This window comes from Pollicipes pollicipes, unplaced genomic scaffold (genome assembly GCF_011947565.3).
Source record: "Pollicipes pollicipes isolate AB1234 unplaced genomic scaffold, Ppol_2.1 Scaffold_4740;HRSCAF=5597_pilon_pilon_pilon, whole genome shotgun sequence".
NCBI lineage: Eukaryota > Metazoa > Arthropoda > Thecostraca > Pollicipedomorpha > Pollicipedidae > Pollicipes > Pollicipes pollicipes.
The window spans coordinates 24,748,372-24,772,820 of record NW_023596545.1 but is presented as its reverse complement, the minus strand read 5'-3'; the positions used below and the strand labels follow the sequence as shown (position 1 = coordinate 24,772,820).

General features: G+C 51.6%; 1 protein-coding gene across 1 annotated transcript in view; it reads left to right on the top strand.

The window, feature by feature from the left end:
• Window positions 1-24,449, top strand: part of LOC119098084 (thrombospondin type-1 domain-containing protein 4) — a 52,801-nt gene that overhangs the window by 21,725 nt on the left and 6,627 nt on the right. The window contains exons 2-5 of the mRNA XM_037221012.1: window positions 5,245-5,317; window positions 13,856-14,016; window positions 14,389-14,461; window positions 16,133-16,235. Coding sequence (XP_037076907.1) covers window positions 5,245-5,317; window positions 13,856-14,016; window positions 14,389-14,461; window positions 16,133-16,235 — 410 coding nt within the window. The remainder of the gene's footprint in view (window positions 1-5,244; window positions 5,318-13,855; window positions 14,017-14,388; window positions 14,462-16,132; window positions 16,236-24,449) is intronic.

Genomic DNA, 24,449 nt, shown 5'->3' with positions numbered 1-24,449 from the left:
GTGACCGCCGGGCCATGTCGTGACTCACGGGAGAGGTGACCGCCGGGCCATGACGTGACTCGCGGGAGAGGTGACCACCGGGTCATGTCGTGACTCACGGGAGAGGTGACCGCCGGGCCATACAGTGACTCACGGGAGAGGTGACCACCGGGCCATGTCGTGACTCACGGGAGAGGTGACCGCCGGGCCATGTCGTAACTCACGGGAGCGGTGACCGCCGGGCCATGTCGTGACTCACGGAAGAGGTGACCGCCGGGCCATGTCGTGACTCACGGAGAGGTGACCGCCGGGCATGTCGTGTGACTCACGGAAGGTGACCGCCGGGCCATGTCGTGACTCACGGGAGGTGACCGCCGGGTCATGTCGTGACTCACGGGAGAGGTGACCGCCGGGCCATGTCGTGACTCACGGGAGAGGTGACCGCCGGGCCATGTCGTGACTCACGGGAGAGGTGACCGCCGGGCCACGTCGTGACTCACGGGAGAGGTGACCGCCGGGACATGTCGTGACTCACGGGAGAGGTGACCGCCGGGCCATGTCGTGACGCACGGAAAAGGTGACCGCCGGGCCATGTCGTGACTCACGGGAGAGGTGACCGCCGGGCCATGTCGTGACTTACGGAAGAGGTGACCACCGGGCCATACCGTGACTCACGGGAGAGGTGATCGCCGGGTCATGTCGTGACTCACGGGAGAGGTGACCGCCGAATCATGTCGTAACTTACGGAAGAGGTGACCACAACAACAAACATGTCATACCGATCCCGTGAACGTGCACCGACGGACGACCTCGACTTTCGAGCAGCGCTAAGACCGTTAGTGGCTAAAGTTTTGTTGCAACTGAGTTGCTGTAGAGCGCCCCGACCAAGAATGTCGATCACGCAGGAGAGGGTGTGTGGGGAGAGTGAGGTCGGAGGGGCACGGAGGTCGAAGGCGGCAATTACTTCCCCTGGAGGCCCGCAGTGGCTTTGATTGGCTTTCTTTTCACGCAGCGTTGGAATGAACAAGAACCAGAGTGGAGGGAAGGGGAGGGGGAGGGAGACATGAAGTTTTCGTTAGACTGCTCTTACCATGTAAAGCCACAGCCATATCATGAATAGGGGGGGGGGGGGGGCTTGCCTTCTGTCCATCCTTTGAAGGGGCATATTAAGGATACTTCCTCTTATCCGTTACTGACCCGTTCGCTGAATCTTAACTCTGTCGTGCCAAAAAGCATGCTTCTGTCTTCGCGTCCTGGACAAATGGAACCTCTCCATCAATCCGTCCGCTCAACAACGGCTCATTTGATGATGCATCACTCTAGCGTCATACGACACTGCAGCTGTCCAGTCGCGGTCCTGGAGGCGGTCCTCCCCGAGGTCGTGACCCCGGCACCAGGCGCCAGGCGGTCATGCCCCGAACGCTGGCCTCACTTTGGGGGGGGGGGGGGGGGCTGCCGACGTCGGTTAGATTACAGTAAATGAGAATTTGTCATGTTCGCGTGTGTCGGAAGGTATATATAGACTGAACTCGTTTTCTGGCGCGGTACCGATCCTTTTCTAGTGTGCATTTTTGAGGCCGGTTTAAAGCGATGTCTGGAACTTGCATACGGCTTAGGATGGCTGGCATGCACTGTCATTTGTGAGTGATTGTGCATTTTTATTTCAAACACGCGATTTTCGTCGCTGGTCTTTGTAGTCTAACCTTGCTTGATCGGCATGAAGCTGCCTTTCCTTGGGTAGTATAGTTTGGGGAAAAGTCAATGGCTGAGAGATTCTCTACGTCAACCAACTAGGAATTGTATGAGTTTAGCGACCGGGTCTATCCAGGCCCGACCAGTAACACTCCTGATGGGCTTGGTCTTCGTATTTGCCGATAACATCGCCATAAACTTGTCAGCTACATGTAATGTACTTATTAACAAGCTTTCAAACAATATTTTTGAAAACTTCGGTGCCGTTTGTTCGGTGCTGGTGGCATATTTCCACAACGGTGCAACATCACCAGTGTTTCAACCCCTCATTCATTTGACTTTCAGTTGGAAGAAAAAAGTTGTGCTTTTCAGTTGTTTTTTTTCGCTCTTCAATCATAGCGTAAACCATCTTAGGTTGCGCGTGGGATATTTGTCATATTCACGATTTTTTGTGTCTTTTTTTGGCGTTCGTGAGATACCGCGGCCATTTATGTTTTTTGGGTATCATCGAATTGATATACGCTTTTGACTTTCTCAAAACAATGAAAATGTATGGCTTGCACACGACTCATTTCACCTGGTTTTTGGAAACAAACACGCCGACAGCATTACTCATGGCTTCCAGTCTCAACAGCGTAATTTTTGTTGTCGGTTTTCTCATTTTCGTGGGGTTTAAGGATCAGAACGGAAGCTACTATCCAAATAAACGTTCGTTCAAAATTTTTTCTTTCCTTCTTTTGGGTGACAGAGCCGGCCTACTCTTGCCATGTTAAGGAGTATACACGATTTTTCTGCGCATGTATGATATTTCACCAGAAAAGCAGACCTTATTTTTAGTTTCATCAGTGGCGCTACTTGTCGGCGAACCTCTCGCACCTGTGGGTTGCAGCATCTTGTGCACTGTGCATTGTTTGTGCATTGTGTTTGTGCATTTTTAAGTGCATGTCGTGCCACTGCGGTAGACAGAGAATGGTGCCCTGTGCACCAGGATCTGGAGTTAGGCGGGGTGCACTAGCAACCTTCCCGCGAATCGCTGATCGGTGTTCGGTGTTCGGTGTCCGGTGTTCGGTGTTCAGCGTTCGGTGTTCGGTGTTCCGTGTTCGGTGTTCGGTGATCGGTGATCGGTGATTGGTCAGCGATCAGCGATTGGTTCGAGGCGTCTCGATTCGAGGCGTGGCCTCGGTGGCGTCCGGGGATTACAACTCCACCCTAGCGCCCCTCCCCCTCGTCCGATTCCGAGCGGAGACAGAACCACCACACCGCCTGTACCGGTACGCCGCGTACTGAGCCAGGACCGCATAGCTAACGAAGTCGGATGATGCTCGGGAGAAACGCCCATCCATCGACGAATCCTACCCAGTACAGACAAACTGCAGTCAGCCGGTGATCTGCGCGCTCCAGCTCCGGCCTCCTCAGCTCCCCTCCCCGGCGCTGGGCGAGGGATGGCCGCGTGCCAGCTCCGACCTCCTCAGCTCTCCTCCCGGCGCTGGGCGAGGGATGGCCGCGTGCCAGCTCCGTTCTTCTCAGCTCCCCTCCCCGGCGCTTGGCGAGGGAAGGCCGTGTGCCAGCTCTGTCCTTTTCAGCTCCCTTCCCCGGCGCTGGGCGCGCGTCGCCGCTGACGCCCGGTGCCGATTTGGGAGGAGCAGCCAACGACCCCCGCCGCTGGTCCCACGCCGTTCCCGTTTATTTGTGCACGTTCCGGCGGTCGAAATAATGTCTTTTACCACCTCCTGCGAGCGGCAAGGTCACGTGGTCTGACCCTCTGCAGACGGATCTTGAGACTGAGCCCACGTGTAGGTTGTATCGGTGACGTAGCGCACAGATATCTGTGCGGCAATCGGCAACGATACCGACATGGATGTTACGCCATGGCCGGGCTCACGGTGACTGATTGGACTACTGGCTGGTCCAAGGTCGATTATCATCGTCAGGAAGCCCCGCCAGCGGGTGGGTGAGGACGGCCGGACCTAGCGTGCCCAATCCCACCTATCCCCCCCCCCCCCCCCCCTCCTCTGTGCACATCATCCTGGGCTTTTGCAAATTGACGTCGGCTTACAATGAGTCTCACGAATCGAATTATTGGACTGCTGAGATGTGTACCTGCGAAAAATTTGGGTAGCATTGTTTAAAATTCGACTGCTTGGTTCACTGGGTGATAAACCGGAACGCAACCAAAGCGTGTTTCACATAGCTACAAAAACAAGCAAACCCAAAACCTGGACATGCCGTTAAAGAAAAAGGGCGTCGCAAATCCGCACAATGTATGGAACGCTACTTGGACCCTGCTGAACGTGATCGTACGACGGCACAGTTTCGAGGTTTTTGTTGACGAATGCCTGCACTCGGATACGGATTGGATACGGATCGGGTACGGATATGGACTCGGCAGCAGATCAGCAACCCGGCAACAGATCGGTCACTCAGCAACAGATCGGCCACAGAGCAACGGATAAGCCACTCGGCAACAGATCAGCTATTCGACTGCAGATCAGGAACCCGACAACAAATCGACCTCTCGGCTTCAGATCGGCCACATGGCAACAGACTTGCCGCATGGCTGCAGATCGTCCACTCGGCAACACTCGGCGTGCGTGCGGGAGGGGGCTCTGATGTGCAGCGAGTGCACGTGGTCAGGCACCTGGGGGAATAGTGGCATACCTGGGCGCACCCGCGGCCGCGTGGCCTTGACCACGACCTGGACCATACGCCGGTCGGACCACGGCCAGCTGCCGCCAGCGAGGTGCGCCGCACGGCTTGCGCAGACGGCGTGCGTCCTGTGTCCAGCGTGTGTGGCGCGCTGCCCAGCGTGTGTTCTTTGTCCGGTGTATGTGGCACGCTGCCCGGTGTATCTTGTGTCCGGCGTATATGGCGCGCTGCCCGGCGTGTGTACTGTGTCCAGCCTGTGTGGCACGCTGCCCGTGATGTGTCCTGTGTCCGGTCTGTCTGGCACGCTGTCCGACGTGTGTCCTGTGTCCGGTGTACGTGGCTCGCTGCCCGGCGTATCTTGTGTCCGGCCTGTGTGACACGCTGCCCGTGATGTGTCCTGTGTCCGGCCTGTGTGACACGCTGCCCGTGACGTGTCCTGTGTCCGGCCTGTGTGGCACGCTGCCCGGCGTGTGTCCTGTGTCCGGCCTGTGTGGCACGCTGCCTGGCGTGTGTCCTGTGTCCGGCGTGTGAGGCACGCTGCCCGGCGTGTGTCCTGTGTCCGGCGTGTGAGGCACGCTGCCCGGCGTGTGTCCTGTGTCCGGCGTGTGAGGCACGCTGCCCGGCGTGTGTCCTGTGCCCGGCGTGTCCTGCCGGACGGGGCAGCCACTGATGAACGGAGACGGGCCGCTGACGCGCGCCGGTCCGTGTCGCAGCCAAATGTGCTGAGCAGTGACTGCTTTTGTCGGCAGTACGTCGTAATGCGTTCATGCTTCCAGTTTCTGTTTGGCCGCGAGTGCACCGAGAGGATAGACAACGCATGTCGTGTTTCTTGCTGTGCAGTCGTTGAACGCCGTGTGTAAGATGTGATGTCATCAAACAGCGAAGAAAGAAAACAGAATGTCACAAGTGTTTTTTGCTCGCTTCCAGGACGTTCCAGTTGATCGCAGGGCTGTTCCTGTTCCTCATCTGCGTACATGGGCGACGGAAATACCCCCCGAAGGTAGGTGACAGGCGAAAGGGAGTGGAGGGAGAGGGCCAGATTTGTGTGTCGGCATATGTGTGCGTGTGTGTGTGTGCGTGTGTGTGTGTGTGTGTGTGCGTGTGTGTGTAGGGCATACTGTCGTATTATACGGAAAACTACTATCAAAGTCTGCCCAGCGCCTGAATGATCTTTGGATCCCAGGTGGCGGTTAGCCGACTTGTGCACGGTGTCAGACTGTTTCTGGGTAAGCCGCATTTTGTAGTATCCTTCGCGAACAGATAAGCAAAGAATGCGGATAACCACCTTAGGTCAGTGTAGATGCGAGTGTCATATGCATATTTATGCTCTTCGCCTGCCAGTTTCCCAGAAAATGACGGTCTTCGATGACCTGGATTGACCCTGTTCACGCTCCCTGCCCGTCCCATTAACACGGCATCAGGCCGTCACCGAGTGCAAGCCTGGTCGCCGGAGCTTTCGATCTCCCTGGGAGAATCCCATTTTTGTCACCCGAATTTGATATTCAAATCACCCGAAGGGTTGTTAAGAGTACTAAAGAACTGAAAACCTTCGTTACTTTCAACGAAATCTGACCCTTTTGGCCACCTCATCTGTGCTTGTGGAGCCGCGTCCCAGCCGCGTCAGCCGCCTTGTCTTTGTGAGGCGCCGCAGTATCTTCCTATTGAAGTCAGCTTAATGTACGACATCGTCAGCAACAGCAGCGAATCCAGCAGTACGAGAATGCCCACGTTACTCCAACCCGCGCCCGCAGCGCGCTAACTGTCCTGCTCCCATTGTGTGTTGCGTCATCTTCCCTTGGAGTGCCGGCACAGCACATACATGGTCTTGAGCAGTATTCATTTGTACTTTGTCCGTCCACGGCCTGGGCATTTGTTGATAAACTATGAAATAATTTTGTTTATTGGTGTATCGTATGACAGGCATACAACGTTATTTTTACGTTGATACGCCACTCACCTCTCTACAATCCAGCCGAAACCTGACAACTTCAGTTTCAAGGCACAAGATCAATTTCGTCTTCCATCAGCAGTGCTGAGCCCTCGTCAACACTCATGCAGCGAAATCGCTGGACATTCGAAAACGATTACCTAGGCTTGCGGTCACCTCCACACTTGAAGTCAAGAATTGCTGTCTGCAGCCACTGTCTTATTCTCCCGCTTTAATAAACGTGCACGGCGTAAGGAATGCTTGTATACTGTTCTGTGCGTACTTTTCAATGACATGTGCCATGGCGAGTTGCTTCGCTCGTTCTTTGCGAATTATTTCTGTGACAGCCGCCGAAGGTACCACTCTGCCTTTCGAGTAACCGAGAAACGTTCTTGATCGTTTTTCTGGGGTTCCTGGACGCCTCTATTTTGTAGATGTCAAACATCCCTTGTCATCCGTTTACCGCAACGGCATGCGCGACGTAGATTTGTGCATCGTACACTGCGCGAGGGACATCGGCTGTGTGAACGACCTCTCACAGTTTTTTCAAGGCTGAGTGACAGTGACTTGCAAGCTGGCCTATAGAGTGTCCGGACCAAAATTCGACTCTTCGTTTACTGAACGTTTTTTGTCGGCTGCTATATAAACTAAAAAAATTAATACTGGCAACGTGCGAAAAGTCGATGAACCAAAAAGTCCAATAAATGGCGAATTAAATGGCTGACTGCAAAATGGCGACATGAAAGAATGGCGACAAACTAACATGTTGACTCGCCGAAATGGCGAACGACTGAATCGTGAACGGAAAAATGTCGACGTACTAAAACGTCGACGTGCCGACATGGCGAACGTCTAAACGTCGACGTGCCGACATGGCGAACGTCTAAATGTCGACGTGCCGACATGGCGAACGTCTAAATGTCGACATGCCGACATGGCGAACGTCCAAATGGTGAGCTGCCAAAGGGCCTTGCTCGTTAACAAATGGCGTCATGGCAAAATGGAAACACACCAAAATGACAGAAACTAAATGGCGACAGGAAAAAAGCGACAGGCTCAAGTGGAAGGCGAGAAAACACTATTCTTTTTTATGGGAGCACAGAGTAGTGAATTTCCATCATATCTTTGATGACCGCTGCACCCAGCACGACTGTATTTAAAAACGGCTCCCGTGTCTTTCCTTCTGCGGGGAAAAGAGCGAGATTAATGTTTCGTTCTAATCTTCATCGGATAGATCTGCAGACACGGACCACAAACCTGTCATTAGAGCACTTTTACCAAGTCTAGTTCAGGAATGTCGGCACCGGAAGGGATGACGGCGGTGAAAAACACCCACGGCGCAATGTCGTCAAGGTAAAGTGCCCGGACCACGCCGCCGTGCTATGGAAATTCACACGAAAGAAAACCTTTCAAGGTTTTCGGCGTTGCGTTCCAAAACCTTTGACACCTGGGTCGGAAAGTTAGATGCCGCCCGAAGCGAACCTTTAACGATTGCTTTCCAAAATACATGACCCAAAAAAGACAAGCAGCTCCACAGGGTGAGAAACGGAAATGTATGCCCCCCCCCCCCCGCAGCGCAGCGCCACGCTGCCTCCGAGCCGCTTAGAGTCGAGTTTCACTCTCCAGCTAGAGTGTCGGTCAGCCTTATTGATGCCCAGAAGCGGGAACAGAACGTGCGGAAGTGCGCATTGGTTAGGAGCCTGGTACGAAAATACCTAACTGCGAGAAAATTGGAAAAAATATTGTTCTGTATCAGGGGTGGAAAACGCGGTTCGACAGGCGTGGTACCGGCCGGGTGATCCTCCAGTTACGTTACCAGCCTTGCTTCTATAAAATCAATGGAAGAGATCAGCTATGTTTTCTAGTCGGTGACCGCTCACCGCCGCTGGCTGCCATGGATGCCTGCCGTTAATTCGATGACCAGCGAGGCCAGACTGTGGCCCATCTTATCATTGATGACAGTTCACACTTTGAAGTGCATCCTGTGTTGTGCTGTTTGTGGCATACTGTAACGGTCTGGGATATTTCGGAAGTGATGCTTTGGTTATGTGGTTTTGCCACTCGGTTTTCCCATTTCGACTTAACCGTCATAACGCTATTTGTCACTCATTCCTTACAAAGTGGGCGGAAATGCCTTTCGACCCAATTACTTTTACACCCGACACGTTCATTAGCAAGCCCGTGAAGTCATGCTTCGCAATCCATTAGGATCACGTCACTCCACACCCTTTTTCTTGTAGAAGTTGCAAGCGCAACACCGTCATTAGCGAAAGAGTGTCACGAAAACCGCACAAGGACAGATAGCAGGACTAGCGACATTCACAGGGACATGGCGACATTCTTACCTCTGCAGCGATCCAGGACCTTCAGAATGAAAGCCATTTGCTACTTCCTAGCCTGAGCAGAGCAGGACGATATAATGCATTTTTCTCAGCAATGCTTTCACAAAGTGATGACGTAATTGCCTCATAGCATTGACACCTCGGCTTAGAAGAGTCATTTCACACTACTTATACAGTGGAAATGAGGCGTGAGTATCCGTGGCAAGGAAAGGTAGGTGACGAATAGGTTTATCACCGACATCAGTGGTAATACCATAACAAGAAACATGAACTAAAGTAACGGAACAATTCGCCTTACTGAGGGAACCGACCAAAAAATGTAAGCGATCAGCAGCGGATCTTAAACTGGTGTCAAAATGATGGCACCTAACGTTGACGACAGACTTCCGTCAAAACCAGCCACTGCGTTCACGATCGCGGTGTATGAAGGGTCACCACACCGTTGTGACCCGCTACTTTTGAGAAAAAGTAGCGGGAACTGCGTGTACTTTTAGGAAAATACAATTTTACGCTTGCAGGCCATTTGCGCCCATTGACGCAAATGTATCCCACACCATTACATGCGCATACCCAATAAATATCTTTGTTTTAATTTCATAAACATGAACGTCTCCGTTTTAAAACGCATCATGACTTATTTCATCATGCTCGCAAGACTGTAAGCATAGACTGGCATAGACTGCAAGCTCGCATTGTTGCGAGCTTGCAGTCTATGTCAGTCATCTCACTTGTAGCATAAACTTGAATGCATGTACCACGACAGCTTGCGGACATGCCTCGCTAACATTGGATAGTTTGGCTTACATGAGATAGTTAAGCGCAGTCAAGGAACGTTTAAAACAGAGGCTAGGGGTTCAACGGCTCGTGACGTATTGGAAATTTTCTTTAAACCCACGATATGACATGGAGAGACTGAGATTACGTGTTTTCGCTCCCAAGACGCTAGTGACGTGACTCATGCAAGCGTAATTATACGACGTGTTGACAACACGGATAACGTACTGTTCAAATGCCAGGGGTGTATGAGCATTGCCCATGTGTCCGGTATAGCCGTGGACCCTTGGAGGCTCTGGAGAGCTCCCGCCCGGACGCTTCCAGCCGGGCGGAGGTCAGGGCAGTCGACCACGGGGTCGCGAGGCACCAGCGCCTGCGTCAGCACCGAGAGGGTAGTGTAGGAGTGCGGCGGCTGCTTGGGATGCCGGCAGCACCGAGCGGATGACGGAGTAGTCTCCATAGTATGATATTATGGTCCTCCGGAGTATGAGAGAATAGTCCCGGGAGTATGGCAGAAAAGTCTAAGGAGTATGAGAAAATGATATCCGCAATATGACCGAAAAGTCTCCGGAGTATAGCAGAATGGTCTCCGGAGCACGAAAGAATAGTCTCCGGAATATGACACAATAGTCTCCGGAGTATGATAGAATACTCCTCGGAATATAACAGAATAGTCTCCGGAGTATGACATAACAGTCTCCGGAGTATGATAAAATAGTCCTCGGAACATAACAGAATAGTCTCCGGAGTATGACGGCACATGAGATAGTGCTGGCGCTCCAAGTGAATGCCGTAGACGATTTTCATACATAAAGACATGCCATCTGCGAGCACGAGCAGTGCTACTCGAGAAACATTTCGCGCTGCTGTGATCTGAGGGCACCTGCTTCATCCTGACTCGGTACGGCGCCTAAGAAGCCTGTTCAGTGGGCGTCTGCGATGGGAATAAAAGTTATTTGGCCCTGAAGTGCAAGGCTGTTTCAGTAGCAATCCGTCCAGAGGTAGTTGTAAAAAGTACAAACAAAAGATGTCAGTTGCTTCGCCAAGCTAAGACATGTGCATGCAAACGTCGACTTTACCTTTACCGCAACCCGCAAGCCATTAACGACACATTGTTCTGTCATCAATTCTGAAAGGTGACACTGAACACTGTTTATTGATGCACGCAAATGGTTCTGTAATTATTGCCAGATCCCACAGGAGCTGGCGTTCTCAGTCTGTGAAACACGATTTGTGCAGAAGTCAACCGTAATGTTTTGTGACCGCAAACCCGGTAAGATACCACTTACGTTGTAAGATACCACTCTTGCAATAATCTTAAAGTGAGACACGGATTTTGGAAGGCGTTCTGGTCTTTTTCCGAGGGTTCTGATTCATTTATCGTTGGATTGTTTATGCTGCAATGTTATATTGCGCTAAACTTACTTCTGGTGGCCTTGTGCACTAGTATTCATATATAAGCCGTCGAAGCACCCTTCCGATGCCATGCTGGCTGACCCAGCGCATAGTCACAGGCACAGCATAGCGATGCTGTGCGGGACCGTCAGCCAAAACATCTGCTTGACTGTGTTTTTGAGCACGGCTGATTCTGTGTGGCAATTGGACGGTCCAGACATATGCCAAGTCGAGCGATCCCGGGCGAATTTTATATTCCCGGTTGCGTCTAAAAGTGAGACATACAGCTGTGCTTGCCGTGTCCACTACCTGGGCTTGACGATTAATCTCATCACACATCGGACTCTACTGCGCAGAAATGTTGAAGTGCCGGTGCATCAGACGGCCGTAGAAATGCCTGCCTGGTCTCCTGATCTCCTTTTCCGATCTCCTGATCTCCCGATCTCCCGACCTCCTGATATTCTGAGTCAGACGGCTGGCGGCGGGCGGCCTGTAACGGCTTCCCAAACGTAACTCCAACCGGCCGACGCGCTGATGTTTTACCCGACGCCGACTAGATGCGTTCCAGCAAGGTTTGTAATCAAACATTTATCAGGCGTCCGTGTTTAGGACTGCAATGTGGGCCACCAGTTTGGTGATAAATGGTGCACGTAATCATGTCAGACCGGTAAAGCTAGCACCCATTCAGAATGTAAACGAACTGCAACACGATCAAATTCGCAAACTTCTTGTCATGCCCCGTCTTAGTTACGACCATTTTTGTGTGACATTATTATGGCGTCATGGATGCTTGGGTGGCCTTAAAATAGTCTGCACATCCTCGCGGGCATGTAGCTCAGAAGCTAGAGCGGCTTAGGTCTAAAGAAGGGCAGGGCTGTAAACCACACCGAATGATATTCAGGATGACTGTATCAGTTCAAAATCCTACGCGAATGTGAGATACTCCAATGAACATAAGGCATGCGCATTTCTACCACATACATATACATACATATATATATATATATATATATATATATATATATATATATATCATACAAACTCATATATATATATATATATATATATATATATATATATACCTATATATACGAGGTAGGAATACACATGGCTTATGTTCGTTGGATTGTCACACAATCACAATGTGTGTGTGTGTCACACACACACACACCCACACCACGCCACACCCACACCCACACCCACACCCACACCCACACCCGCACCCACACCCACACCCACACACCCACACCCACACCCAACCACACCCACACCCACACCCACACACCCACACACAAACACACCCACACACACAAAACACACCCCCACACACCACACACACACACACACACACACACAAACACACACACCACACACACACCACACACACACAACACACACACCCACACACAGAGAGAGAAGAGGAGAGAGGGAGCAAGAGCAGATAAGAGAGAAGATCTAGCACACCGAGGAGAGAGATGAGAGAGAGAGGGAGAGACCGCACCTAGATCCCAGAGACAGAGACACACACACAACCCACGGAGAGAGAGAGAGAGAGAGAGAGAGAGAGAGAGAGAGAGAGAGAGAGAGAGAGAGAGAGAGAGAGAGAGAGAGAGAGAGAGAGAGAGAGAGAGAGAGAGAGAGAGAGAGAGAGAGAGAGAGAGAGAGATATATATATATATATATATATATATATATATATATATATATATATATATATACCAATGACTGATAGGTGAAGAAAAGTGTTTTAAACAGGTATAGTATTTAGGAACCACAAACAGTTCCGTACAGTTGAACTCCTGACAATTCGCTCGGGTCCGAATACCCGATGTCTGTGGAAGCCCTATCCCTGTTGCTGGCGGCTATAGCAGGTCTTTTCAGCTGAGTGCATATGGCAACATCTCCCTCCAGTTCGCGCTTACCTGCTGGCGCTGCCCGGAGGGTTGGTTTTGTTTTGACTCAGATACGACTTGGCTCTCACGGGTGGAATAATTGCTCGGACTATCACCCCCGTCTGGCGCGTAGGTATGTACACAACGCTTCGGCCGGTTAACTCTCCGGTCCCGTCGTCAGGTGCTGTGGAGACCTGAGCAGGGCTGAGTGGCTTTTTGGCTTCAGCCATGTATGCGTCACAATCTGAATTGTCTCCATGGAATCGCTGGAATGCGAGCTCTTGGAGCTTGAAACTTAGACTCACAATCGGGAGAACCTGATTGAAACCTAGTTGAAACGCCACACTGGTATGACCGCAAAGTTGTAAGCCTGCCAAAAAGCATTTGGGCGGGTTGGGCCACTCATCTAAACACAAAGCTCTATCTCATTTCGTAAAAGCTTTGCGAGCGGGGCCGCGGCTCGGTCAGGATGAAACACTCCATTCTGCCCACTCCCAGCCAACATTAAACACTCCATTCTGCCCACTTCCAGCCAACTTGGCCGGTATGCTCGAGTGATGTTTATGAGACAAGACCAACAATAACAATAGTTTATTGCAAAGCTTCACAGGACAGTTGCCGGTGATACGTGGAATAGCTGTTTTGGGCGATGTTTTTACGCCTGCAACTTGACGGATTGCTGTTAAAACATTGCGAGTTCTGCAGGTTTTTGAGACAATGTCCCGTCGGCTGGGACATTGTCACTAGCCCGTCGAGCATATAGTCATGCGAATGATCCCAACGGCATATTTCATTTTGTGTATTCTTTAACAGTTGCATGTTCTGCTGTGCCGAAGGACGTGCGCTAGGAGTTGGGAGTTCCCATTCGGACAATACTCGACCCTCAGTATACCGGAAATCCCCAACGGTATCAATCAAATGCTGATGATCAAGAGTCAGACCAGCCACTTATGACCATCGGCTGTGTCGGAGATGTCCAGTTTTGTTGATATAACCAATGCTGGTTTGATAGCGCCGTCAAACCAGTACCTTCCGGTGTACTAAGGGTTGTTATCACAAGAACTCCCAAAGCACAATGCCGAAAACCAGGGCTTTATTCGCCGTCCAGGTTTGTTTGGTTCGCTGTGTCAGGTGTGCATGCTCTGTTCTGTGTTCAGGTTTGTTTGGTCAGCCATGTCAGGTGTGGGTGTGTTCTGTCCTGTGTTCAGGTGCACGCGATGGTGCAGGAGCATCTGGCACGCCGCCAGTGGGGTTCTCAGCTGGGCGAGTGGTCGGGCTGGGGCGGCTGGTCGCCTTGCTCACTCTCCTGCGGCGGAGGCGTCACCACCCAGACGCGCCACTGTCTGCAGAGCGCCAACAGCACCACCAGGTATCGGAGGAAGAAAGAGAAGGACGAGGGGTTGGAGGAGGAAATACGGAGAAGGGAAGAAGAGAGGGAGGGTTGTAAGGGAAAGGGGAGGGAGGAGGAGAGGAGAAATGGCGGCCATGGCTGTAGGGGGAGACGGGAGATGAGAAAGGGGGATGGAGAGAAATTTGTTAATCTGGCTGGAGCAAGGGATTCAAGAAAAATGAGAACGGGTGATAAACCAGCGAAGGATTTGCGTTGCACTGCCTCAATCCGCTGTGTTCTTCTGCAGTATGTATCGCTGCTGGTGGGGACACCTTCAGCAGTTCAGTACGTGTCCCCGCTGCTGCTGGGGACACCTTCAGCCGTTCAATACGTGTTCCCGTGCTATTCCAGCGGGCCGCGCCGGCGGCTCAGAACTTCGCAGTGTATCGGCATATTCAGGCGCTTCCACATCTGCAGCGAGCGGGTGAGTATCGGCGACGGGCTATAGAGGACCATGATAAGACCAAGGGCCACTCGCCGACCACACCGCGCGTGTTTTTCAGACCAAGTGCATCATTGTCGCACAGCGCGCTTCCGAGGTGCCCGTGCTATCCGTGCGTCGGTACAGTCCTGCTCTTGGATGATGCGCTGCATTTCGATGGGTGGCGATCGGTTTTGATTTTGTATTTTGATGGCCCAAAATGTTTGTAAGGTTGTTTAAGTTGACGGAACAGGAGTGACGACAGCTGAACAGACGTGGGAAGTGGTTCTTCGTAACCGAGCGGGCGGGATGGTCGTTTGGGCGGGCGTACGTTAATTGTAATCGAATTCTTTCGGTTTAATAAGCCACTGCGCACCTCTCACATGTCAGAGATTAATTTAGATTTGGTGTGATACGTTGTTTGCCTTGATTTGATCGTCAGTGTTATGTTTTCCTTCACCCGCTGTTTATGGTTCAATTAGGCAATCGCTGCCTGTGAATTCAACCGATAGACAAAACAACAACACTGGGCTGGTCAAATGTTTGTGCGGCCAGTCGATTCGACGTCAGGCCTGTAGCAACAGCGTCACGGGCGCCTTCCGCTTCCGCGGGCTACGCAGTCACATGCATTGAGTGATGGCAGCTCACAGCTCGGCGTGGACGCTTCCAGAACGACAACTCATCACCATATCTCTAAGTCAGGGCGTTAGCTGAGCGGCGGAGCGGCGTCCAATTGTGTTTGCGCGCTTATTTCACAGTTGGGGTACGACGTCGCCATAATTGTTCTGGATTCGAGATGCCTGGAGATAAAGGACCGCTGAAGGGGCGTGTGACCTGATCGATTACACGGTCTCAAGGTAGTCGATCACGTGACCGTTCGCGCAGCCATAGCCGAGAGCGGGCGCACGTCTGGTTGGCGGCGGGCCAGCGGCGCGCACGGCCTGTACGCCGGACACCGGGTGCCCCGTCGGTGGAGCCGACTCCCGCCTGGGCAGTGGACTGGCCTTCTGCGCCTCCCTGGGGGGGGGGGGGGGGGGGGGGCACAGCCCACCGGGCGAGCGCCGCTGGCATGACCTCATCTGCCCTGGCGTCACTGTGTTCTGACGGCCGCTCTGGCCGCTGTTGGCAGGTGGTGACGTGTGCTGATTTGTGCTGACGGCACCGATGGCCGCACTGAGGTGCCTCGACGGGTGCTGAAGGGTTCCGACGGGTGCTAACGGGTGCCGACGGGCGCCGACGGGTGCCGATACGTGCTGATGGGCGCCGACGGGTGCTGACGGGTGCTGACGGGTGCTGACGGATGCTGACGGATGCTGACGGGTGCTTACGGGTGCTGACGGATGCTACCGGGTGCTGACGAGTGCTGACGGGTGCTGACGGATGCTAACGGGTGCTGACAAGTGCTGACGGATGCTGACGGATTCCGACGGGTGCAAACGATACCAAGGGGTGCTGACGGGTGCCGCCGGGTGCCAACGGGTGCTGACAGCCCCTGAGGGCGCCAACGCATGCCGCTGGGTGTCAGCTTTTGCTGGCGGTCTTCTGACGCGGCTTCTGACGGATTGCCATGGCCGCTGGCCCACGCTAACAAGCAATGACGGGTGCTGACGAATGGATACGGTCTCTGATGGCCTGCTGGTGATGAGTGCTGACAGACGCGGCGGGTGCTGACAGGACTGCCCGGGACCGGCGACAGATTTGCGAGAAGAACAATGCACCAAGTTCAACAAGAAGCCATACAACTCTAAGCTCTACAGGTGGCGACCCCACTACAGCAGTGAGTCCCAGCTTTTTTTCTAAACAAGACCGCACCGATCCTTGGATACACTGCCATACGATACAAAATATGTTCAATGGTTAATTCGCATACTGTGCTGGCTGACAACCGCTGCGTCCCAATACCGTGACGCCCGTCGCTGTGGTTATGTGGTTATATCTTATGATATGTGGTCATACCCTCTTCCGACGCCAGGCCGTTGTTTGCTTCGCTTGTACACAGCGTGAGACCCGGCGCCGCTACCCGCCGGTGTCTTTAGTTCGCTCCGCCCCGCCCGCCCGGCCAGAGCTGCCCCTGACGCGTGCTGCGCCGCACGGCCCGGCCGCCGACCGACGCCGGGCTGGCGGTGGAGCCCGGTAGATCCTGGTAGCGGACGGTAGAGCATCCGTTCTAACGTTCGGGGCCGTCCATAACTTACGCTACGCATTTTTAAACATTTCAACCCTCCCCTGATTTCACTACTTGTTACGCTGGGTGGAAGCCCCCTCCCTTATATTCACGTTATTGCAACGTTCTTTTTTTGGATTGCGGCACGATTTTCAACCACACCCGAGTGTAGCGTTACCATGTGCGAATCCCCATCCCCCAGTCACGCTTTGATTACGTTCCTTAAAGCCTCCCTTTTACGCGCGACTTAATTTATGGATGGCCCCTTTGTAACTGTTGTGATAATGCGTGGAATGGCGCATGCGGCAATACGCCGCCAATGGTACTGTCCGTGATAGCGCAAGCGCACGACGGCATAAGACAGCTTCGGGCTCTGCTGGGAAGCGCAGCGTTCCGTCCCTCCCGGAGACGCGGGAGCGTACGTTACTGATGATAGTCCGTCATGTTCTTCTCGTGTCGATCAGTAGCTGTGGGATATCTGCAGGCCCTCGGACTGGTGATCTGAACGTCACCAACAGATGCTATGAGTCCTGACGTCACGCGGGTAGCCCGCCCGAAAAAGGGCTCGATGACAGTCGAAGGGTTTCTGAGTCAGACAAGATATCTGAGGCGGCCAGTATCTCTGAACTGAGTATAAATGCCGCATATAGAGCCCTGCAATGCAAGACAGTGGAAATCGCCATCATCACTCTCAATGTCCACAAATATTCGGTTCGGTATGTCAGTGAGTCATCTCTCCTGACAAACATTTCTCAGCACTGCTTGGAGTTTGCACCCAGGTCTGACTCCGAGGACCCTGACCTAGGTACGTCACCAATGAGTGGGCTTGAGACAGGTAGGGCATGACCGTTTGTCCACACGCGCTCTGTCTGCTCCAGTGATGGTCTCGGGCCTTTTGTCTCAATGTTTGACCCACAAATCATTGGTCCCTAAACCGCCAGTTTGGCCTCCATAGGTGTCCATAAACCATCAACCCCCCCCCCCCCCAAGACCATCAGTTAGGCCGCGCAGGTGGCCAGCCGACCTACCAGGACTCATACCCCTGTTGACGCCTGGAACAGCATCACGACGAGGTGTAAAGTTTGATTCAGTTTTGGTGTTACAGGCATGGAAAACGAAAAAATAACCAGCTATCTAACACCTCAGTTCCCTTCGTTAGCGTAGTATTCCGGACAATGTAGCTCAAACATCGCTCACCATATCAAACACAGAAACTCATGAGCGATGACGGATGTGGATCTTTTGCTTACTGCTGGTGTCCATGTGGGTAGGAATCAGCCTTGTAGTGATGTCTCGTATGTACCCGTCTACGGAGTAGTGCAAGCATTCACTTAAATCAATTGGTTACGGGAAATATTCATCACAGATACGTGCCTAACCATACATCCCCCCGCCCACACACACACCCTCATCTAGCGGGCGATGAACTGGCCGAACCAGTTTACACCGCAGGACTCGCCTGTTGCATCGGGGTGGGATGGGGGTGGGGATGTGGGTGGGGGATGGGGAAGGGGGTAATCTATGCATGGGACTTAATGAATGGTTACGTAGGGTGTCAGAATCAGTGCAAAATCAATTTACTTTAGGGAGGAATTAGGCAAGTTCTGCTCCTACGTAAGTTGTTCGGTGCATTTGGGAGGAGCATTATTCACATAGATAAGACAGTAGTAATAGCCTTAGTTCTCGGAAAGAAAACCAGAAGAATGGAGATACAGATGCGTTGGTATTTCGGGAACATGCATTTATGGAAACGAATAGCAGACTTGTCCGTTTTCTTCTGTTATTCGTTTCGATAAAGGCGCGTTGCCGAAATATCAACGCATCTATCTCTCCATTCTCCCCGGTTTTTCCGAACGAATAAGTATGTAAATACTGTCTTATGTAAGTTCTACTCCGTTCAAAATCTGCGTGAGAGGGGTAGATTCGCGAAAGCTTGGCCGAATAAATACCTAACTGATAGCATATTTTGTTGTCTGATTATCATAATAACTACATGAGATTACATGCATGGCGGTCTGCATATCGAGACACGATGCGCAGACCTCTACCTAGTAGTTGGCTAGCTTCACTGGACACGGGTCTATATTTGGTCCCAGCAGAGTCGATATTGAACGTTCGGCTTGATATTAAACTTCCGCGATGTACATACCAGCGAACTTCTTTGGCGTACTTGCCAGTGACTCCACAAGTGATTAAATCGCACACGAACGACTGTAGACCACGACCAACAGTGGGCAGGTCCACAGCGTCCGGTGGAGAGAAATATCGGTCGCCGAATTATCTCAGCCATCAAAGTCCAAGTCAGCATATTGCAGAGAAAACAGGTACCGCGCCGCCCACATATACCTGCAACGCACCCAGGCAACTAGAGGGCTTATAGCACCGACGGAATTCTATGAGCATAACCACCCTCTACTCAGCGACCGACTTAGATGGGTGGCCCTGGCCCACTTGCATGACCGCGGCGGGCCCAGCCGCACCTATTTTAGACGGGGTTAAACGGCGCCGCTGGCCGAGCGTCCGTGATTGCTGCTGAGGCCGTGCGTAACGCGCCCAATCAAAGCCAGCTGCCCGGCCGACACCCCGTCAACATAGCTGTTGGCAGGCGCGTGGACCGCCCAGCCAAGGCTGGCCTGAGCAGCGGAGGCGGCGGGCGGTGGCTGCCGGGCGGCGCAGCATGAGTAAGCTAGCTTTTGAGGGTGCTCTGCGTTCTCAAGCGATCGCCCGGATAACACGGCTTATCAGCGTCTGGCACACAGACAGTGCGTGTTGCCAGCCTGCAAGGCCAACTCAGCATAGTGTTTCGACAAGCTGAATACATGGATACGAGAAATCGTGCTTAGGCTGGGGATAAGCATCAAGTTGATATGCAGTGATACATATATTTGGATATAAATATATTTATATGCATATGTATATATATATATATATATATATATATATATGTATATATGTATGTATATGTATATATATGTATGTATGTATATGTATATATATATATATATATATATATATATATATATATATATATATATATATATATATATATATATGCATATATAGATCAGTACATAAGTAAATATATACACATGTATGTATATACATAGAAACGCAGAAAAGCAGAAATGCCGGCAGCCAGTGCGGCAGTGCGTGCAGGCTGCCAACAGGATGTCATAGAGCGCCGTGTGTAGGGATGGGCCACGTGCCTCGCCGATAAGCTACATAGTAGCAGATAGCACGCGCCACAGGCCATGACCCTGCCAGATAGCGGTCAGCTGCTGCGGGGACGACTCGGCCACCTCGTGCATGTGCCGCTGCCACTGGGCGGTGACGGCAGAGCTGGCGCGGTGCTGTGCTGGCCGCGCACCTCCGAGCCTGCGCGATAGCCGGCGCGCTGATAGCACTGCGCAGCGACCGCAGCAGACCGGACAGCAGCAGCCGCCGGTGGGCGACTGCGCTCCGTCGCTGGCAGCCCGGCAGATAGGCTCGGTGTCGACGCCAGTCTGGGACAAAAGGGGCCAATTATATTCTATATTTTTGACATTAAAAAAAATGTTATGCGTGTCATTTTTGACATTCACACGTTTTGCGTGTTCTCAAGGTCTGTTTTGAACATTAGACGGGAAGGGACAAAGGTGTTTCAATGCTTTTGGCACGCAATATCATTCTGTCGTATCCCAAATTGGCATGAATTTCAACTTTTTAAATGCTGCTCGTGTTGATCAAAGTTAGATTCAGGAGCATAAACAAGTATAGAGCACACCAGAAAATAATGCTTTCTGAAACAAGAGATAGAAAGTGCCTATGATAAAGAGCAACGATATCAAGGACATCGATGTTGATATCTTCAGGAAAGCCTGTGATGCTCATTACTTACCCTGATACGATTCGTTACCAATATAAGTTACCAATACCAAATAAGCGTCCGACAAAGCTGTCGCTAAGCCTGGCGATGGTCAAGCTTAAAGAACATCGATGGACATTATGAGTCGTGGATGCTTTCGCGAAACCCTATGATACGCATGTCTTACCTACGCACGCTTTCTTTCCTTTCATTCGATTCCAGTGAGGGAATGCAGCGACATGAGAAGTGACTGGGCGTGGGTGCTAGTTATTTGGTACTTTAGAAAAAATCAAAGGTTTTGGACGATCTCAATTTTTGGACACTTTTTGGACGGACAGCTGGTCCATCCTTGGACTTCGCATTGCACTATGGTCAAGAAGGCACCTAGTTTGAAGAGCGCATCGCTTAAACCAGCTGCGCGCCGTGCCCAACAGCTCGCCTCAGCTGATATGGCGGCGGCAATGGGATCGTTGAGCCGTTCGATATCAGTGTTTGAAGTGTCGCAAAGGCGTGGGAATCAGGGTGGTCAGGGATGGGTATGCCCCTCTTACTTATGGTGGAGGTTTGACGTTCAGGCAGGGGTGTATGCGATGAATTCTTGAGCCTTTCCTGCCTCTATGGATTTCAACGTCGGTGCACGCTCGACGCATCGAAGTATCCTGCTTCATTTGTTTGTCGCATGCCTTTTTCTTGTATCCGAGAGCTTTTCGCAGACTGAATAAATCCACGGCGTACGAGCTCATCCAGATATTGGACTGGACTGCATTGGAGAACTACCAACATCACACTCGGAACCCGACCACATTATGCCATCTGCAGGTCACAAAGATTCGCACGGATTTAAATCCTTTGGTATCACATTGCGGCCTGTACTGTGACTTACCGATATCGTTATTCATGTCTTAAATCATGATAAATCAAACAATAAATTATGTCTTCTACCTTCCTGTTCATCTTGTGTTACAGCAGTGGGTCATGTGTAATACGTACTTGCATTATGGAACGTTTGAACTACTCGAAAGTTAGCAAACTGCACTGGTGATCAGGGAATTCGCGAACACCTGAGCGAATTCGCAAACTCCCTGGGCAGTGCGCAAAATACCTCGGGTGTTTACAAAATGACATTTCAGTTTTCCTTGCCACTGACATGGTTATAACCCGTGGCGCATTGAGCGGATGGGAATGGGAACAGGCGGCACGTGCGTTCCTCACGAATAGCTTTTACATGCACTAATACGTATGTTAGCGAATGTCGATATCGAAACATGCTTTGAGCAAGACACGTTGAACTGGCTAGATCAACAGCATGCGGTGTTGCACGCCGTGCAAGACATTAAGTGCGCCGCATCACTATGAATTAGCCACGGAAAGCTTTAAGTCATGCTTTCATTTTTGTTTCATGTCACTTGGTTTCCGATTTTTATCCCCCGGATGTAGGAAAAGACAATGACGGGGGGGGGGGGGCAATAGGCCAAAACCCGACTTTTTAAGGAGTGGGGCGGCAATATTAACTTGCCCCAGTTTTCAGATGTAATATGTGTTTACCTTACTTTTGTACTACTAAGACATGCATGCCCATTTGTCCAGTTCACCCGCCGTCTTCCTCAACCGTGCTGAACAAATGGTCTCGTGTTGTGAGTGACGTCATTTTCTGCTATCATGTGCAGCGAACGAATGGCTAATTTTTGGAACAAACTGTAAGCTAGTCTAGTACCCAAACCTCCGTTCTGTCTGTTTATATAGCCTTGGTTCCGCCGCCTATCCGCTAAACATCTCCTCAGCTTAGGTTCATGCATTTTGAGAAGAATGCGTCGTAGGTGTTTAGCGTGACCGGCACGTCGGGAAAAAAGCAAGGCGTTTCGCGCGATGCTGGCGTTTCAAGTCACTAAGCAAAAACGCTAGATGCTGGTGTTTTCGCCCTTTCTCCTTGTGTTCTTGCGTGCGTATCCACGGTCGCTGGGGCTTTACGACGTACTCAGCTGCTGAGGTCATATGGCGTCGCCTGTCTCTTCGCCTGGCAGGAAAGGCGGACACCACGAGAAATCGAAGCCCGCACCTCTGGTTATGCGTTAACCACTACATTATCGGCGTTCCAGTTTGACAAATAAATGTCATAAATAAAAACATTCCTAGAGCATACAAATGTATCTGTGAGTTTAAAGTGACGATCTCAGTTCAGATCCCATGTAAATGTGGAACATTTCCTTTAATGCTGCCAACGGAAATTCCCTGCAACCTTGTGGACAATATATGTCAACGCCCACAATTTTCAACTATAAAGTGTCATGACAGTAACTGTGCAAAGGTTGAGGGGGTAAAACCGGATTGCTTTTCGCTTGATTTCTAGACTCCACGGGCCGGATTTGACCGGATGCTGAAAGTGTAATCTGCGAAGAGCTCAGCTATCTCCCACTCAGCACGAGTCATTTGTGGCCACCCTCACCTCCGTTCAGGAGCGCTACCGTATCGCGGCGATCTGCCTGGGGCCAGCTGTTGCCGTTCGACAGCGGCCGGCGGCGGCGTCTCGTCTAGGGTGACAGACAGGCAGCGCGTGCCCAGCGACGGGCCGTGTTCTGCAGGCCAACGAGCGATGGGCGCTCCTACACGCGCCGCTTATACCGCACTCGTGCCTCACTCACACGCCACTGATACGTCCGTCGTCGGTCATTCATACACGCGTCACTCATACCGCACTCGTGCCCCACTCACACGCCACTGATACGTTCGTTGTCGGTCACTCAGGCACGCGCCATTCACACCGCATCCGTGCCTCACTCGCATGCCACTAACGCGTCCGTCGTCGGTCAATCAGCCTCGCTCACGCCTAATTGCCTCCTCATTACAGTGTCTTTCACCGTAAAGGGAATGTCTCACATTTAAAGGTATTAAAGTAAGCATCAGATATGATGAAACAGGCTCTCTTATAACTGTTGGTAGACTTTTTAAGTGAAAAGACTGCTCTAGACTGCACAATTCTCTGTTTAGTAGAAGTGCTCCTCAATGCGTCATGATTTGATTAGGTCATCGTACCTTGCACAACACTTATGGAGAGCCATTTGACAGCCGAGATATCTGGATATCGCGCTCACGAACGCCAGATATGAACGCCTCGACAACTATATTTTTGTTGGCCTTGATTGCTGCATGGCTTACGGAATAACAGGATTTGAATGCCGATATTATGACGTCACGAATGCCAAGATGACTGAAATACCTTCTCAGCTATACCTTTCCCCATTTTCGCTGGCGTGTGGCTCAGAAACTAGAGGGGCTTAGGTCCTAAGAAGCACAGGACTGTGATCAGCACCGGAAGGTCTTCAAGAGGGCTATTTCAGTTCAAAACCCCATAAAATTGTGAAACACTTCCATAACTCACACCTCGCCTGCGCCTCACGCAGCAAACTCACATCTTACCGACGTCACAGCCGTGCCTTACTCGCATCTTGCTCACACCCGTCATGTGCCGCACTCACACCCCATCTACGCCTTGTTTACAAATCACCTACCCCTCGCTCATATCTCAGTCACATTCCTGTCACAGTTCACACCCCACTCACATCTCATTCGCATCTCACTCAGACATAACGCACACCTCAATTCCTTTTATTCCAAACGGACTACATCAACCTCCCAAAACGACCCATCTTAGCAAACTTCTTAAAACACGCAGGCAATTTGGACAGGTGCGCGACATTTGTGAAGTCAAGTGAAGGAAGCAATGCCGACAAAGCAAGGGCCGCATTCAGGCATGAGGAGGCTAGCGGGGTACGAACGACCCCATGACAGGCCCGCGGGCGTACTGAAGACCCCCTAGCTCTACAACTCTCCCGGTACCCATGTCATGACAGGCCCGCGGGCGTACTGAAGACCGCTCACCCCGAACAGCTCTGATCTCTGAACTCTCCCGGTACCCATGTCATGACAGGCCCGCGGGCGTACTGAAGACCACTCACCCCGAACAGCTCTGATCTCTGAACTCTCCC